General features: G+C 45.0%; 1 protein-coding gene and 1 non-coding gene across 3 annotated transcripts in view; both read right to left on the reverse strand.

Moving 5' to 3' along the window:
- Window positions 1-3,212, reverse strand: part of Iqgap2 (IQ motif containing GTPase activating protein 2) — a 265,104-nt gene extending 261,892 nt beyond the window's left edge. The window contains exon 1 of one of the 2 annotated variants that reach the window (XM_011244681.3): window positions 2,596-3,212. In XM_011244681.3, the coding sequence (XP_011242983.1) occupies window positions 2,596-2,641 (46 nt within the window). In that variant the 5' untranslated portion in view covers window positions 2,642-3,212. The remainder of the gene's footprint in view (window positions 1-2,595) is intronic. The other variant, NM_027711.1, reaches the window with a different exon arrangement.
- A 4,681-nt stretch (window positions 3,213-7,893) lies between these two features.
- Gm24032 lies at window positions 7,894-8,052 on the reverse strand. Its single transcript, XR_003950739.1, has one exon. It is a non-coding gene; the product is annotated as a U1 spliceosomal RNA (small nuclear RNA).
- Window positions 8,053-18,353: the final 10,301 nt, after the last annotated feature.

Here is an 18,353-nt window from a genome sequence, read left to right on the forward strand (position 1 = left end):
TTTTTTGTTTTTGTTTTTGTTTTTGTTTTGTTTTGTTTTTTTGTTTTTTTACAGATGCTTACCCTGAAGGGGAGTTAGGAGACCCCGGGCAGGTTAGTTTAGTTGCACTGTGTAAGAATTACTGACTATAAAAACAGTTCAAGTGGGTAGAAAGCAGAAAAGTCCACACTTGAAACAAGTAAAACAGCTTAATCCAAACCACTAGAAGGTTGTTATTCCAACAGAGTTTACAACAGTCTGGAAAACTTGGGAGAGTTAACGCTGGAAGTTTCCTGAACTCACCTGCTTAGCAAACCAGTAACCAGGCCAAAAAAAAAAAAAAAAAAAAAAAAAGGCATGCCCTATAATACAAGGTGAGGACAACCCTGTCGTCCTTCCTGACAAAGCGCCCCAAAAAACCAGCAACTCATATAGTTAAAGAACTTGGTAGTGTCTATTAAGATCAAGGTGTGTTCTGCTAGACGTCCTGTGTGTATGTGTGGACCTGTGGAGGTCGGATGATAACCTCGAGGAGTCAGCTCTCTCCATCCGCCATGTGGGGCCTTGGAGTTGAACTCAGGTTGTCAGGCTTGGCAGCAGCATCTGCACTGGCTGAGCCATCTTACCAGCTCTAGATAGCTTTTTAAAAAAAAAAACTCGCTGTACACATATTCTCGATATGAACGCGGTATCAAAAGTATTATTAAAATGTTCATTTAAACGGTAATAGCCAGCTATAATATTAAACGTTTCATATTTCACATATCCATATATTCCAGTATGGATAACACATAAGCACATATTCCCCATTTTAACCGTGTTGAATCAATGGAGAACGGGATTGGCTAAGCCCAAGGAAGCTAAGTGACTCCAACAACAGCACCCCGCCCTGCCACTCCAGATCAGCGCAGAAACTTAGAGGAAGATTTCTCAGGAATGTGGCTCATTCAGCAGAGCAGGCGTCAGGCTTGCCAAATCAATGCCTCCTTGATTAGTCTTCTAAGGCACGCTGCAGAGACAGGCTGGTTCAATAAAAATCAGGCATCATATCAGATGCCCATGCAGGGGCTAATGGAAATGCTGCATTCCTGATCCACATTCATCCCCTTCACATTGTGCATAAAACGGGGATAACGCAGACCGTGTGATGTCAAACCATCTTGTAATGTGTGCTCGCCTAGTTACAGATCTTTTAGTCATCTTAACAGCGCAACACGGTGAAGTCACCCTCTGTCCCAAGAGCTTGTCACAGGAAAGGACTCCCAAAGACCTGAGGTTGACACTGCAAGCACCAGATGAGCACAGGGCTCCTCCTCCAGCCCCAGGAGCTCTCTGAGTGGTTTATCCACTGCAAACTGGGCAGGCTGCAAGCAAAATGCTGGGTGGCTGAATGCATTTTCTCACTTTACAGAAACTGCAGCTGGCTCCTTGCTGTCACAAGGAAAAAACAAACCTCTCACCTCTGACAGTCCCTTCCAAGACTGGGATGTGTGTGTGTGTGTGTGTGTGTGTGTGTGTGTGTGTGTGTGTGTGTGTGTGTGTGTGTGTGTGTGTGAGAGAGAGAGAGAGAGAGAGAGAGAGAGAGAGAGAGAGAGAGAGAGAGAGACTGACTGACTGACTTAGGGAAGTTGGCGACCCTCTTCCAAAAATTTCATCCGTGCTCCTACCAAACACCACAAACCACATGAACACACTAACTCTGTTGCAGTTGTCACCACCTTAACCTAAACCTGGTACTGCGTCTAACAAGACCAGTCCAAGCAAAAGATTAACCCATGGTTCGTGGCCATGCGTTTGTCGACAGGGCCAACCCGGGAGAAGAAGCCAGCGTTCTGTTTGTTTTAAAGGAAATACTTCCTAGCGCATATTTAGGACTCTGAACTCTGCACAAGGGGCCACGTGGTTGGCGATAATCTGGCTCCCTCTTGTTAGTCAAAGCCACCTCTTTCCGCCGCCGGCAGCCCGGGGCTGGGTAACCGACACCGTCACTTTCAATCAGACCGGCTCAGAGTCTGTCCTTACAGAAATCCTCCCGCGCAGGAGATCGGGGGCGGGGAGAGCCACCGGGAAAGTGGCTGGGGGCGGTACGTGTCCCTGGAGGCCTTGGCTGGAAGGGCCTCACACCTGTGGGGCCTAAGTGGCTCTAGCTGCTCAGGTGAGGCCCAAAAGAGACTAGTAGGAGAAGCCTGCCCTTCCAGGAAAGTGCCTTCACCTCTCGCAGAGCGCGCGGGCACAGGAGCTGCGCTGCCCACCTGTAGCGACAGCAAACAAACTTTCCGCCCCTTTTGGGTGGGAAGCATCGGATCCCCTACGCCACCCTCTGGCTCGAGCCGGCAGCGCCCAAAGCAAGGCGGGCTCCTCACCTGATACCCCTAAACCACAACCTGATCTGCACCAGAGCTGCTGAGGCTTGCGAGGTGGAGGGACTTAGCTGGAAGCTGCAATTAGGAATTTGGAAGAAAGGGGCTTGGAAATCCGCGCCCTGCTCCTTTGCAATTCCAATTCTCAACTTTGCCAGCCGCTGCCCTCCGCAGCGCGCCCTCAAGCCCCTCGGCCTCCCCAACGCCGTCCCAGGGAGAGGGGCGCCCCGAGATCAACGGGAGCCCGAACACTCACAGCCGTAGCGGGGCCGTTGCAACGACGGCAGCTCTTCGTGCGGCATCCTGCGCTGCTCTGGGGGCCCTCCCGGGGAGCGCCCCCCGTGGTTTCCCTCGCTGGCCAGGCTCGCGGGCTCCGCGCCCGGCGGGCGCGCTCCGATCCCACCTCTGGGCTGCCCTCGCCCGGCTTCTCGGAGCTGACCGCTCCGCTCCCTCGGTGCTCCTTCACTCGCGCCTGCGGCGGCCGCGTCTCGCTGACACCGGGGCAAAAGTGAACTATCTCCTCCCTCGCTCGCTCGCTCGTTCGCCCGCCCGCCCGCCCGCCCGCCCGCGGGCCGTACCGCCTCCCCCAGCAGGTTTCCTTTCTCCTCCCGCCCGGCCCCGTTATTCACCGCGGTGGGAGCGCGCCGCCGTGCAGCGACCCCTACTGGCCGCACAGCGCAGCGCCCGGTTGCGAGGACCCGCCTCCCGCGAGAGGAAGGGGCTGAGAGGCACCCTGGACCCCTGCAGCTGGAGCCCAGCGCACAGATGGAGGGCGACTTGGAGCATCCGGAGGGTGGAAGTGAACCAGCGCAGGGAAGAGCAAGAAAAACCACAGCAGACCACAGGCACCCAGTTCGCCTGGGTGTTGCTCAGTGACTGAGAGACAAACATTGCAGTTCCTTTTCCTCTAGAGAGATTGCACGGGGACAACCCTCACACACTCACCTCCCCACCCCACCCCCGAGCCCCGCGAGCGCCTGCTTCTCGCATTTAGGGGTATAAACGAAAGTTGTTTATGACTTTTGGCTTACGAGACACAGGATTCCCCTTTCTTGACAAGAAACGGTAAGGGTGAGCTCGTGCGCGGGCTGCAGGAGCAAGATTAACAGCCTCCAAACAACACTCAGAACACAACTGCCAGTCATCCGCCCACCCCTCTGCCAGCCCGCCCCCAATGTGCAAAACTGTCGCTCAGGCCCAGCCGGGGTCGCACAACCACAAACCCCTTTCCGGCTCAGCTTTTGAGACAGAAACCACAAGTAGCTGTTTTAAAAGCACGGTTTTCATGCGGTTGCTTGGAGCCTGGAGGAATGTGGGAGCCCCCCCCCCCCAAACATGGGCCACTGCTTTTTCACAAACGTGGGGCATGTGGGTGATCACATGACTGAAAAAAAATCATCAAAAGAGAGGGTCATAAGAGATGATTTAGCCGAAGAAAGGTGGTCTAGCGACACTAGTCACCTTTAATTAAGCAAATCTACAGAGAGCAGCCAGCTGCTTTCTGGGAGACACAATGAACTCTTGAAACTTGAAATTCAGACTCTTGGACCCCGCCCCGCCTCCAGTTCCGTTGGTCTGAGTTGAGGCTCATGAACTTGCGTTTCTCACAAGTGGTCAGTGAAGCTGAAGTTGTGCCAGCCTATGAGTTAGGTGCACAGGAAGAGGGAAGTCTCATCAGATGAGAGCGAGAGGATTCCCCACCCCCACCCCTAGAGACATTGGATTCTCACCCTGTTGGAATGGGATGAAAGGGATTTTCCTCCCCACAAAAGTAGATGCTTCTAATGCTATGGCCACAGGTCAGCAATACTCATCCTGTGACCAGCCTGTCAGCCAGGCTTCTTCCATGTCTCAGAGACGCCATGTTGGACTCTAAAACGCACTGCGTATTCTGTGCATCAAAGATGAACTCCTCACACATCAGTTCTCAGGATGAACACCAGGATGCAGGGCCTCAAGAAGTAGATGGTCTATGTGAGGAGAGGTGGGAGGAAATCGCTGTAAACCACAATGGCCTGAGAAGGTGGTATGATTTCAAAGTGTGGTGTCAGGTGGAGTTTGAAAATAGGCAAGAGTTGGGTGGAGAACATCCTATCCTAAGAGACAGGCAAGGATGGGAGCCATGAGCTGGAACCTGAGCTTGGGCTGGGAACCTATTACTAAGCAGCAGAGCACTTTCTGAATGTCAGACCAAGTGGTCGATTATGACAATTAAGGGACATTTGAGAGCCCTTAAAGGCGTTCTAGGGTGGTTTTGTTGTTTGTTTATTTTTGAGACAGGATCTTGCCCTACTTGTGACCCCACAGCCTCAATCTCCCAGGAGCTGGGCTTGCATATGAGGGCTACAACAACCACCCATGACTTCTTGGTTTTGAGCATAAGAATCGCAGAATGTTCTGGACTTGAGAAAAGGTGAGTTCTGGCCAGATTACAAAATGTATTAGAGCAAACAAGGTGGAGATGCTGATGTTGGATGGAAGGGGCTATAGAAGACGTTAGGAAAGAAGAGCTTCTATGAAGTTGACCTCAGGAAGCATGATGCTTTCTTGCAGACAGGCTGAAGGTCCTTCAATGCTAACAAGTCATAGGTGGGCTGGATAGAGTGAAATCTATCCTCTATGTTTGCATAAACACAAAGATGTAAGTGGGAAGATTGTAGTTCTAAGTTTGCTGGCTTCTGAGCGCTCTAGAGGATCTGGGGCTCTGTGACAGCTGATGTCACTGTGAGAAATTAATGCTAAGACACAATCTAAGGCAGTGTTTTTCTTTTCTTTTTTTTCTTCCTTTCTTTCTCTCTCTCTTTCTTTTTTTTAAAAGATTTATTTATTCTTATTTATATGAGTGAACTGTCTTCAGATATACCAGATAGTTGTGAGCCACCATGTGGAAATTGAACTCAGGACCTCTGGAAGAGCAGTCAGCGCTCTTAACCGCTGAGCCATCTCTCCAGCCCAGGCAGTGCTTTTGTATCTTGCAAGTGGCTGGAACCAATCTTTGTCATCTCTGTTTGCATTGTGCTGTCTCACAGATCACCACACACCACCTCTCTGGAAAGAAACTCACCTGCAGAATGGTAGGTTATTTGTTCTTAGGATCTGACCTCAGACCACAGACTCAACTAAATACATGGTCATTGTCCTGTGTCTTCAACTGCGAGGATATTGGGAAACAAACAGACAAACCGAAGCCAGATTGTGGGGGAGAAAACGCCCCTTGGAGTTTGTTTTGTTTAGATTTCCTTTTCTAAAGCAAGTATTTATTTAGCACGTGTGTGTGTGTGTGTGTGTGTGTGTGTGTGTGTGTGTGTGTGTGTGTGTGCACGTGGGCGCTTGTGTGCCATGGTGCAGGTGTGGAGGTCAGAGGACAATGTGGTGGCCTGATTCTCTCTTCCCACCATGTTGCTCTTGGGGATTGAACTCAGACAGTCAGGTTTGGCAGCAAGCACCCTTACACCCTGAACCATCTTACTAGGCTCCGACACACTTTAAAAAAATAATAAGGCAAGAAAGGTTTTTTTTTTTTTGATGCATGATATTGAAGAACTTCTAAGCATGACACCATTATTATCATAATGTTATGATACATTATGGCTGTGATTGTTATTGGAGGCATGACTTTGCTATGTAGCTCAGGTCAGCTTTAAGCTCTTGATCCTCCTGCCTCAGCTTCCCAAAGCCTGGGATTATATATGTGCCAATACAGCTAACACTAACCAAGTATTGAAAAATCAATACTGTGAGAGAACGAATTTCTGTTGATATGGTGTATAATATGTTATAAGCCCAGCTCTTTTGTTAACAAGTTGAAATGAGAATGAAAATGCTTAGAAAATTTTATTTATTTTATTATTATGGTGCTAAAGCTTGAAACTAAAACCTCCCCTAAGCCAGCCAAGCACCTACCACAGAGCCCCTTTAAAAATTTTCACTTTAATTTCTCACTGCCTTGTCTGGTAGTTCTGCCTAACCCTGCCCTCTTTAGGCAGGGTTATGCTTGTAAAGTCCTTCCCTTGTCTCCTACCATGGCTGCTCTTTTGTTTTGTTTGCATGCGTAGAATCTGGCTATAGGCTGGGGCTACCCTCAAACTCTCCAGCCTCTGTCTTCAGCCTAGGAAACTTGCAGCTTTAAAAAAGTAACCATTAGATTGTTTATATCAAAAGGAGACAAGAATATGCTTGAATCAAAATTTTAACACACACTACGTCAGCATCCATTCGCTTTAAAACTGATTTAAGGGCCAGACAGATGGCTCAGGAGTTAAGGACACTTACTGTTCTTACAGAGGACACAGGCTCAGTTTTGAGCACCCACATCAAAGCTAACAATGATCTATAATTCCATTTCTAAGAGATCTGACACCCACTTCTGACCTCCGCAAACACCACACACATGTGATATGTATAGCCTTACAAGTAAGCACAAGACTTGCTTTATAAACATAAAATGAACATAAACAAAACTTATAGAAAATTGTTTGATTTTCCAATAAGATAGTGCTATTGATCACTCGGCAAGTCTATCCAAAACAGTGGCTTACTGATATCTTTAAAATCACCACCAAGTGAGAGGCATGAAGAAAAGACACTTGGGCTTTTTCAAAGGATGGGGAGATTTTGTGTTGTTAAAGTTTTCTAATTTGTCACCCATTCCACAAACAGAGAGCCTGCAAGAAGAAACCAGAGCTAAGCTTTACTGCAATGGAGACCTCTGTCTAAAACAGAAATCATTACAGCTCAACATCAGATTAAAAGAAACTGAACCAGAAAGGAAAAAAAGAGTATTTCTGTTCTGAGAAACAGAAGTGGGAGTTGGAGTACTAGGAGAAAGAAAATGGCAGGACTGGATTCCCTTTTGTATTATTTTACAGACAGGGAAACTGAGGCACAGCCATTGCCACAGCCAAGCAAGAACAGTGCCTAATTACACTTCCTGCTTCCTGGGGTCTCTGCCAATTGCTTTTCTTATTATACACATTTGTTTGTCTAGATATACATTATGTTTTTGATGAAATCCTTTCCCCCTTCATGAAAACCTATAATTTTGGACAACTTTCAAATATTTTGTAAATGTCAAATCAGTACGGCCTTCCAGCGATCTTTTAATCTTTCATCCCCCGCCCCTCTTTGCTTCCAGGATAAAGTTGCGAGTAAATCAAGGCTTGTCTAACCTTGATGGAGTGAATTAAATAAAGCCACCCACAATGTGATGATTATCCCCCATTTCATAGTTTCAGAAAGTCAGAGCCCAAATAACTTCAAGAAAGTAATTCCCAGGGTAGCCTGTGAATGAAACTCATTCCAAGGGCAGAGAGAGCATTGCTTGCCAGCCCCACGCCCTTGATTGTTCGTCTCTATTACCTTGAGTCAATTCTCCCAACTGAAGTTCACCACTGATACTGATGCGCTGGACTATCCGATGATTATTGGTCACCTTCCTTTAGAACATGAACTTCTTTATTTTTCTTTTGCTTTGTTATTCAGACAGGGTCTTATGATTGTAGACAGGACTCCTTCTCTATATAGCCAAGGATGATCTTAAGCTTCTCCCCCCAACCAGGGGAGACATAAATTCAATCCCCCAATACCACAAATTATGCAGTTTCTCTGCATCTGGAGAAATCGCAGGGGTCAGCACATCTGGTGTGCAGTGGGTAAGCCTCACCCTGAGAAAGCCATCTTCTTGATCCTGGTATCTCCCCTGCCAGGTAGGTATGAACAAAAACTTCTTGACAGCTGTGACTTGGCCTGAATCTTTATGGTTGTGCCACGTACTTCAGGGAGTATAATAGCACTTAGTTATTTTGTTGCAAAATCGATTGTATTAAATTCTTACATGTACCTTTTCCTGTTCTAGGGATAATTGCCACTTTCTATCCTCTGAGTCTCAAAGGCAATAAACCATAGGGCTGGGTGTGCTTTCCCCAGCACAGAAGTCCATCTCTTGTTTCATAGACTGATAGTGTGTACTATAAGTTTCAGCTTTTTCACTTTGGGGAAGCACAGACTCCCCCCCACCCCCCAGTCACCATTTAGTTGCCATTACAAAGAGTAAGGAACCTGGATGATACTTTGGGTCCAAGCTGTAGTTCCCATTGTAATTTGAAAGTAGTCCTTTAGATTTGTGTTGGCCTTCTTCATGTGTGACTGGGGTGCCATCAAAAAGGTGCTTGGGGTGTGCAATTCCACATTGCTTCTATAGCACCAAATGCCTCCCATAGCTATAAAGGGGGTGGGGAGTGCCTTCACATATCTATACAGTTCTGAAGCACACTCCCAAAATCATCTGTGCCTTCGAATTGCCTATAATGCCAAGTTCTCATGGATGGCTCAGGCTTTGGCAGAAGCAGGTGGCCCTGACTTCAGTTTCCCTAGCCGGACTATTAATATCTCCCTGCAAAAAAGGCTGTCTTCATTAACTGATGGAAGACAGATCTCTAGATAACCAATGAGAGCTTGCACATCTTGAGAAAAGTGTTACTAGTTAGGGTCGGAACATGGTTCGTGAACAAAGTTATGTGAGAATCTGAGAGCTAGCTAGTGAGATAATGCCAAGGAAACAAGACAGAAAGTCCTGCAACCTCTGTTTCTCCGCAACCTGGGTTGTTCTAGCGTGTGCTTTTGTGTCCTTCTCAAGTGTAGTTAAAAGCAGTACGTTTCCTTCAGATTACCCTATCGTTTTACTTTTACTATTCAAAAACATCTCCAAGCCTGAGTTGTGCTTGTGACTGTATACATCCTTAACGCATGTGAACTTTGCCCTTGCTTAACCCTCAGGATATAAATTGTCTGATGCCCTGAATACAGTTGGCTATGGCATGAGACTTTAAGTCTGCCTCATTTCTAGGCTCCACTCTCCCAGATTCATGCTGCCAACTAGAGCAGTAACAGTTACCAAGGAATAAAAATCATCACACCCACTAGGTTGGCAAAATGATTAATAGTTAACAAGTGTGAAGAGTCAGGGATGCTGCAGTTGTGCCGGGGAAGCAGCATGTAGAGCAAGCATTGCAGGCTGGCTGTGTCTAAAGTGAAGATGCACATTTCTGATGTTAAACAATCCCGTCTTCTAAGGGCCTTGAACGAAGCAGCCACACACACACACACACACACACACACACACACACACACACACACACAGAGAGAGAGAGAGAGAGAGAGAGAGAGAGAGAGAGAGAGAGAGAGATAACCATCCCAAGGGAAAACTGAAAACGGCCAGCATCCTCCCGTGGCAGAATGGATACAACCATGGTGGTACATAACACAGATACATGGATACAGTATACATGACATCATTTGTGTGCAATTATCAATACATTAATTACATAATATATGTAGAGGTTAGGCACTTAGTAAAAGCATAAAAGACGGGCAGAGAGGATGCACTATTTCAGAGAGGCAGTTAACTCTGAGAAGCTAGGGAAGAAGGTAGAGAACATCAAATCTATAACATTTTATTTCCTTCTTTCTTTGCTTGAGTTAATGTCTCCCTTTATAGTCCAGGTTGCCTTCAAACACATGGCCATCCTTCCGCCTCTGGCTCTCTTTACCCCCTTTCACTCGCCTGATCCCCCCATACTGTGCTTTGAACTCAACCTCCTAGATAAGCGCCATTGAGCCCTATCCTGATCCTATTAAATTAAAAACAAACACTCCACTCAGCAAATAAGCAGTTGTATTCAGGAGGCACAGTCAGGGTGATGGTTGGTCTTCATTATGATTTGACTGGATTTGGAACCACCTAGGAGACATAGGTTAATCCCGCTGGGTGAAAATAAGACCACGACCACACTTTTTAAGTCAGATTTGAGGCAAGCTTTATTAAATACTAGCCAGGATGATGGACACTGTCCAGGTGCAGGCCCGGGATTTCCAGTGAATGGCACCAAATTACTTCAGTCAGCTACGTATAAAGGCAAACCCCATAAGGAACGTACTTCCTGCCTTCATCCAGCTGGGGCCAAGCACACATCCTGATGTACTGGAGCACATCCCGTGCTACCAACCTTGTTTATAGAAGAACAACATGTGGGTTGTTATCTTACGTGAACAGCAGCCCCCAACATTTCGGGAAGGTATCTGTCCTTGGGCAAGTGGGGCTTACAAGTTAGAGGCATGTTTGTTAGATAGATCTCTCAGGACAGTGATTTATTTTGTCACACAGAGAGGAGTAGCTTAGTGCACACTGGCATTTGATGTTCGCTCCTGGATATTCTTCTCTATGTTTGGAATGGTTCTTAAAATGATGCCTTGTGCTTTTACTTTCGGTCTTTTTTTTTCCCCCCACTTTGTTTTGTCCTATTGTGGTTTGTTTTTTCGTTGTCTATTTGTTTTCTAGTGAGAGAGAGAGAAAGGGCGTTGGTTTGGGTTCCAGGGAAGATAAAGATCAGGGAGGAGCTGCAGAGAAGAAGCCATGATCCAAATGTGGCATATTAAAAAAATATCTATTTTCAGTCAAACATTAAATTATGAATAACAAAAAATTAAGCATTTTGTGACTGTCTTTAAAATAGAACTTATGCCATAGTTTCTTGATTTAGCATATTTTACTCATGTGTTTCATTTCCTCAGTAAGACAAATCTATATGGTTTCAAAACAAAACCCCATTGCAATAAATGACAGTGATGTGGCAATAGAAATATGCAGACACACATATCTTTGTAGGGAGGTGCTTTTTGTTGGTTGAAGTTGTGGCATATACCCTCCAAACTCAACTATTCCTTAAGGGGCAGGTGGGCCCACCCCTGATAATCAACTTCTCCATTTGAGGTATTGGTTAGTGAGTCTTCAATGTCCTCTTAGGATGTTACAAGAGATTTTCTCTTTTCTCTCACTATGTGGTGGAAGATGGATCATGTGGCTGGTCTATTTATTGTCTAAGCAGAACTTAGCACACAGTCACACAGCCCCTTTCATTGCAAAGCCTTCTCGGGGAATTTTTATAGCTAACCAGCTGCTAATTCTCAGTGGCTGCTTAGGGGTTAATGCCACATCTGGATCTAGTCAGCCTGGGGCCATTTGAGAAAGTCAAAGGTGCACCAAGGCACATCCCAGCATGGAAGGCCTGCAGCACCCAAGACTGCCTTTTGTCAGGCATAAATACAAGTGTCACCTCACACTGGCTCTGGAGACCAAGTCAGTCATCCTGGTCCACCCCACCTTTTTTTTCAACTACTTCCTCTGGATTGCAGATGCCATTCCTACAAACATTTTCAGTTATTTTTGTTCAAAACTTCCAGCCTGTTAACATTCCTCAGGATCCTTCCTTAGTGGCTGGTGGGTCACTAAGCCCCAGGGGCATGCCCTTGTGAGTGCACTGTCCTATCTGAACCACTACCAGTGCCACGACAGGTCTGCTCTGAATTCTGACTGTTGTACAAATAGATGGACAGCTCCCAAGAGCCAAACCTGTGTTCTTTTTGCTCTTTCCAATTTGTTTTATTTTGCTCCTTCTCTGAATCCCTATACCAAATCTTTTCATTGGCATTCTTCTTTGAGCCTTTGTGTCACCTTAGCTGCTGTTTCTGTTTCTATTGTATCCTTTGATTAGAAAAAAAAAAGTTGGTTCCTTCAGTAGCCTCCTTTGCTTTTATTTTCCATAACAATAAACAAAATGAGTCACCTCCAAGGATCTGACACAGAAGTGGGGAAACCATCACAGTTGAAAGCCTACTGATCTTCCATGGAGAGACTTTCCAAAGCTAGAATTTCCATCCTGGAGATATTCTAGGTTGGTTTATCTGTTTGTTTGTTTTTTATTTAATATTCGTTTATTTTATTTATATGAGTACACTGTTGCTGTCTTCAGACACACCACAAGAGGGCATCAGATCCCATTACAGATGGTTGTGAGTCATCATGTGGTTGCTGGGAATTGAACTCAGGACCTCTGGAAGAGCAGTCAGTGCTCTTAACTGCTGAGCCATCTCTACAGCCCTGGTTTTTCTGTTTTGAGATAGAGTGTCACAGTGTAGCCCAGGTTGGCTTCAAATTCTAACAATCCTCTTGCATCCACCTTCCAAACACTGGGATTAGGTGTGTGAGCCACCAAGCCCTATTTTGCCTACAGATTTTCAAAGACTAAAAACTATGAGCTTTCATGAACTTGGAATTTGAATTTCATACATCACATAGTAGGCCCTCAATAAAGGTTTTATAATCACAGTAAAAATGTCCATGGGTCTTAGCGAGTGACAATATCAACAAGAAGTATCTTTCTAGAGGGAGTGTCTGCCTACAGGAAGTGTCTGCCTATGGCTTATAAAGATTATCATTTGATGTCCAGTCAGTAAAACCAGCAAGCTTGAGAAGTCTGTTTTCATTTTTGCTCAGATTTCTTCATTTTAGGCATGTTAGAAGAACGTTAGAGTTTTTATTCTACCGCTTCCTACATTCTATATTTTGTGAGAATTTAACATGAAGTACACCACCCATCCAGAGCAAGGATGGGGTAAGGACAGACTCTCTCGCTGGGTGAGGGTGAGGGATACAAAAGTCATCAAAGAGACTGATGGAGGCCCTGTCAGTGTAAACCCCTCCTGTCTCTTCACTCCACTCTCAAAGTGCTACATGATGTCTAGTCATGTGTAAATTATGTTAAAATTAATGTACATTTTTTTCACTTTGGGAGTGAATTCTACAAAGAATTCGAGAAACATGAGAAAGAAATTAAACAAAATAAAGTTAGTAATTTATTAGCAAACTATAATGTCTTGAGTTAGAGGCAATAGTGCAGCCTGTGCCCAGTGCACTGAGGGCTCTAGCTTTGATTCTTAGGAACTCTCTCTCTCTCTCTCTCTCTCTCTCTCTCTCTCTCTCTCTCTCTCTCTCTCTCTCTCTCTCTCTTTCTCTCTCTCTCTCTCTCTCCTCCCTTTCCTCTTCTTTTCCCCCTCTCAAACACACACACACACACACACACACACACACAGAGTAGTGAATTGAGCTCTGAGTTTTTAGAGTTTACATACTCTTGGAAATCTGTTAATTAGTATAAACTTGAGGCCTAAAACAGTGCTTCATTGAAATTGTATAAGGTGCTCCTTCAAAAAGCATTCTGCTAGAAATACCATAAAAGGATTGTGCACTGGGTGGGAGGTCTGTTCTAGCAAGCAGTAAAACCGAAGAGCAAATGTTTTGAAAACCTGGCCCCTGTTCCTGTGCAGTTCATTATGGGCTCATTCCACACCTCCCTCAGCCCCGAAGAGCCTTTGTTCCTTGTTGGTTTCACTTCTATTTTTTTACACTAATTTATTTGTAAACAAATTTACAAATAATACATTTTAAATTTTAAGTGAATTTTCTTGCTTTAGTCTATTATTAGAATGTGCTGGCTAGTTTTAGGTCAACTGACACAAGTTGAAAGGAGAGCGCCTCAACTGAGAAAACACCTCCATTATGTGCAGCTGTAAGGCCTTTACTCAACTAGTGGTCCATGGGGGAGGGCCCAGGCTACAGTGGGTGGTGCTATCCCTGAGCAAGTGGTCCCAGGTTTTATAAGAAAGCAGACTAAGCAAGCCATGATGAGCAAGTCAGTAAGCAGCACTCCTCCATAGCCTCCAGCGTCCAGCCCTGCTTTAGTTCCTGTTCCGACTTCCTTTAATGGTGAACATTAGTATGGAAGTGTAAGCAGAATAAATCCTTTCCTCCCCATAGTGTTTCATCACAGCCATGGTAACCCTAAATAGAGCATAGCGTTACTTTTTTTGTTCTAGTCCTAATTTAATTACTGTTTTTCTGTGATGATTCTCAGTAGAATTCAATTCACATTTAGTATCTAGTGTTTCAGGGTCTAGGTCAATGTTAAAGTCCTTGGTCTCAAAAGCTATGTGTTGGAGCCTGCTGTGGGTGGTTCACACTTTTTGTCTCAGTTCTCAGAAGGCAGAGGCAAGCAGATGTCTATATGTTCAAGGTCAGCCAAGGCTACACAGCAGGACCCTGTCACAGAAACAAAAATAACAAACAACAAAGTTAGATGTTGGACCAGGCAGGAGGTAGTTGTTGGCACAGGAGTTCCAAGACTATTGTGGGGAAAACTACTGACTTCTTATTTGATCTGAAATCAGGTCTACAGGAAAGAACTCATGCCTGGTATTTGGTACTGTGTCAAAAGTTCATGGCTGGGGAAGTTAAAGTCACTAAAGTCACTTTACTAATTTTGTCTTGCTAGTTGAACATATTTTTAAAATGCCTCTTGAATAGTTATTTTTATACCTGTGGGTTAGTGCCTTGATCAGAGAAGCTGATCCTTGCAATGAATGGCAGTTGATGCAGAAACTCAAGAGATGCTGAGAACTAGTGGCTATTGTGTGCTAAACACTAAGGGCATTCATGTCACCCCTTCCAAGATTTTGGGAATATCACAAAGGTGTGGGCAGGGGAGGGGAAGAAAGAATGTAAAAGTTAGATGGTCCAGATAAGACTGCAATGCTGTCTTGTGGACATGACATGGCTGTGATACTCACAACTGCGGTTGCCTGCACAGGGCACACAAAACTAGAGCACTAAACCTTAAGTCGAAGATGAGGGAAGGGACTCATGGGGCTCTGCTTCGGCTATGGTAGCTAGTGTTCTTGAGGGCTGCTGTATAGGAGATGAAGTAATTCTTCTTGCTGATGCACCCACTAAGGAATGAAGCTACTCATTTTTCAGTGGATGCCATCACACAAGTGACCCAGTAGTGACAAAGTGAAAAAACAAAGCAAAGACAAAAAGAAAATAAGACAAGGATTTGGCAGAAGAAGAAGGGAGAGAGAGGGTGGAGGGATACACGTATGAAACTGTCAGAGAATAAATTAAGTTTTCAAAAATTGGGTATTAGAATCTCATTTATAAAAGACTCAAACTTGTCCTGTGCATAAAATCCCTATTTCCAGGTAGTTTTTATTTTCCCCCAAAGGGTTCTTGTGTTCCCATAACTTGGAACTCCTAATAACTCATGTTGCTTTGGTTGACCAGCACTCTAGTTTTATTCACTGCAGATTGTCAATACCCAATGTATTGACCAAAGCAATGACTAACTCCAATTTCAGTTCTTCCCCCACATTAACTTCCTGGTCCAGCACTTGACTCACACTGGAGTTCTCTGTTGATTTCTCACCTCTTCTAAGCTCTTTGATAACAGTGTACCTTAACGGGGAAGAGAATTCCAGCAATGCTGGGGCAGATGAGCATCCAAACAGCATCTGGTTGCAATAGGAAGCTGAGTATTGGTAGACATGTATAAATTAATAACTGCCTACACAGTATCTCCCACCCAGAAAAGAGCAGAGAAGTGGGGTAGCAGAGTAATATAGGATACCACTGTGAGATTTGGAAAGAGAACTCACTATGATACCCCTGGGGTGAGGGTGGGGAGACACACCACGTAGCCTCTTGGAAAGCCACCCACATGCTTTCAATGTAAGATTGTTACTCCAATCAAATCCACTTCCAGAAATGGTCTTAAGAAACAAAATGAAATTCAGAGCTGACTCTCCCAGGAGTTTCCCCTTGCAGACAGGCCCACATGGTAAGGATGGATTCAGCCCTTGTCAAGTCCTGTTATGTCAGTAGACCATACTTCACAGCTCCAGCTCCAGGAACCACGATGGGGCAACGTTACATCAACACATTCTAACAGCTCCATTATGGGGGGGGGGTTGGAAGAAAGGGGGGGGTCAGGACAAACACAAGCTGCATAAGTAGAGAGATGCTGACTGACAGGCCACATCCAAGAAGGGAAAAAAGAAAATTCTAGTGCTCCCAGGTGTTGTTGAGTTTAACACATCTTCAACACGTGTTCGCAGGGCACGGCATGTGTCTGGCTTCTGCTCAGTCACTTAGAAGAAGAACGCTTGGGCCAAAACAGAGCTAAGTGGTGGAACACTTGCTCAGCACCTAAGAGGCCCTAGGGTCAAACCTCAGTAATCAGAAGAGAAGAAAACATGGGTGGAATTCACTGGGCCATATCCTGCTTCTGTTAGTGGCTTCTAAATTATTAAAAAGGACATTGTCAAAATGATTGCTTTCTTGGGAGAGGAGAATCCAAGGATGGAGTAAAGAGAGCTATCTATCTTTTTTTTTTTTTTTGGTAAGGAACTAGGAGAGAAGAGTGTGTATGTATGACAGACTTCCTGGATGGAAACAACACACACACACACACACACACACACACACTCTCTCTCTCTCTCTCTAACACATTCACACTACACCACATAAAACACACAGACATACACACAGCACACACAATGACACACACAACACACACACATACACACACACAACACACACACACACACAGACACATACGCATACAACACAGAGACATACACACAACACACACAAAGACAGTACAGCACACAAACATATATACACACACAACACACACACATACACACACAGACACATACACATACAACACATGCAACACACAGACATACACACAACACATAGACAGACACACAACACACAGGTATGCACACGTGTACGCACACAAACACAATTTATTCAGAAAAGGAGCCTTTAACAAATTAAAGTAACAACTGCACCAACATCCAATTTAGTGAAGTTGTGAGTTTTATGGGGCTTACTTACAGGACAATGGGTGAGGGGTTACTTACAGCAGCAGAAATGACTCAAACATGGCTGCTTTATAAGAACCCACCCCAGCATGAGCACTAGCTCATGAAAGCTGGAGACTGGGAGGGAGCACAACTGCAGATAGGCCAGCAGGGTGAAGAGTGTTTTTTTTCTAGTGGCTAAGTGGGGCTGAGCCCTTTCCTAGATAGCTCTGCCTGTCTTTGTTTCCTCTTTGGCAGTCCAGGTGGTCTCTTCTACTTAGACTGTTTGTGTAGCATCTGCTTCCTCCAGGCTGCTTGGCCTGAGCCTCTTCCAAGCAGCTCAATTCATCTGAGAGACTTTGCAGCTCAACTTGTCTAAGCGTGAGACTGATCAGTCCTTACCACTTATACACTCTAAGAGAAGGAGGAGGAGCCTAGTGAATCCAGTCAGCTTTAGGGATTTCCTGAAGCTAGCTTGAGTCATTGACTTCCTGTCTTAATAACTTTTCCTGAAGGATAGAATGTCTAGTCTCAGAGGAACCTGCTACACAACAAGAAGAGGAGCTGGCTGCAAGGGTGAAACTTTCCTCAAGAGAGAACTTTCCAGAAGGAGCTCGAGTACAACGGAGACAGCTTGAGCATGGGAAAGTGCAGCACTTTCCTGCCCAGGATCATTGAAGGTGGAGTTTCAGTCTGCAGACTTTCAGCCTTCCTGTGGACTCTTGGCCATCACGTTCTTAGGCTTTTGCTAAGCTATTCTCTTGTGCAATTCTGTATATTCAGTGGCTTACTTGATTGCTCCTCTATGGACAACACTCTGCCTAGAGGGGAGGAAGGTTAGAAAGAGAAATAGAAGCTAAGAGTACTGTTGCACACCTTTGATCCCAGCACTCAGAGGAAGAGGCAAGTGGATCTCTGGGAGTTTGAGGCTAGCCTGGTCTAGGTCTCTGGAGCAAGTTTCAGGACAGCCAGGGCTACGTGATAGAGAGATCTTGTCTCCAAAGAAAAAGAGTAAACTACATCTGTCTCTTACAACAGCTCAGCGGCTCACTCTACTCTTCATCTAATGTTTATGCAAATCTGTGTTTTTGGAGGACAGCTGGGTCTAAATAACCTAGGGAAATTAATGAGTGGGTGGGGAAACTTATTTTATACTCTTGAGCAAGGTTGTAAATACTCATGAAAATGTTGTTTTGCATCTTCAGTTTCATTTTTTTTTTAAATATTTTTAAAACTAAATGACTGGACTGGGAATGTAGCTTAACTGTAGAAGCTTGCCCAGGTCATGAAAAGCTTTAGCATCATGATGATGATGATGATGATGATGATGATGATGATGATGATGATGATGGTGATGATGATGATGATGGTGATGGTGATGATGATGATGATGATGGTGATGGTGATGGTGATGATGATGATGATAATAATAATAACATCAAATAGCCAGGGGCTAGAGATGTTTCTTGTTTTTTGGAG

This window comes from Mus musculus, chromosome 13 (assembly GCF_000001635.26).
Source record: "Mus musculus strain C57BL/6J chromosome 13, GRCm38.p6 C57BL/6J".
In the NCBI taxonomy this organism is placed as follows: domain Eukaryota; kingdom Metazoa; phylum Chordata; class Mammalia; order Rodentia; family Muridae; genus Mus; species Mus musculus.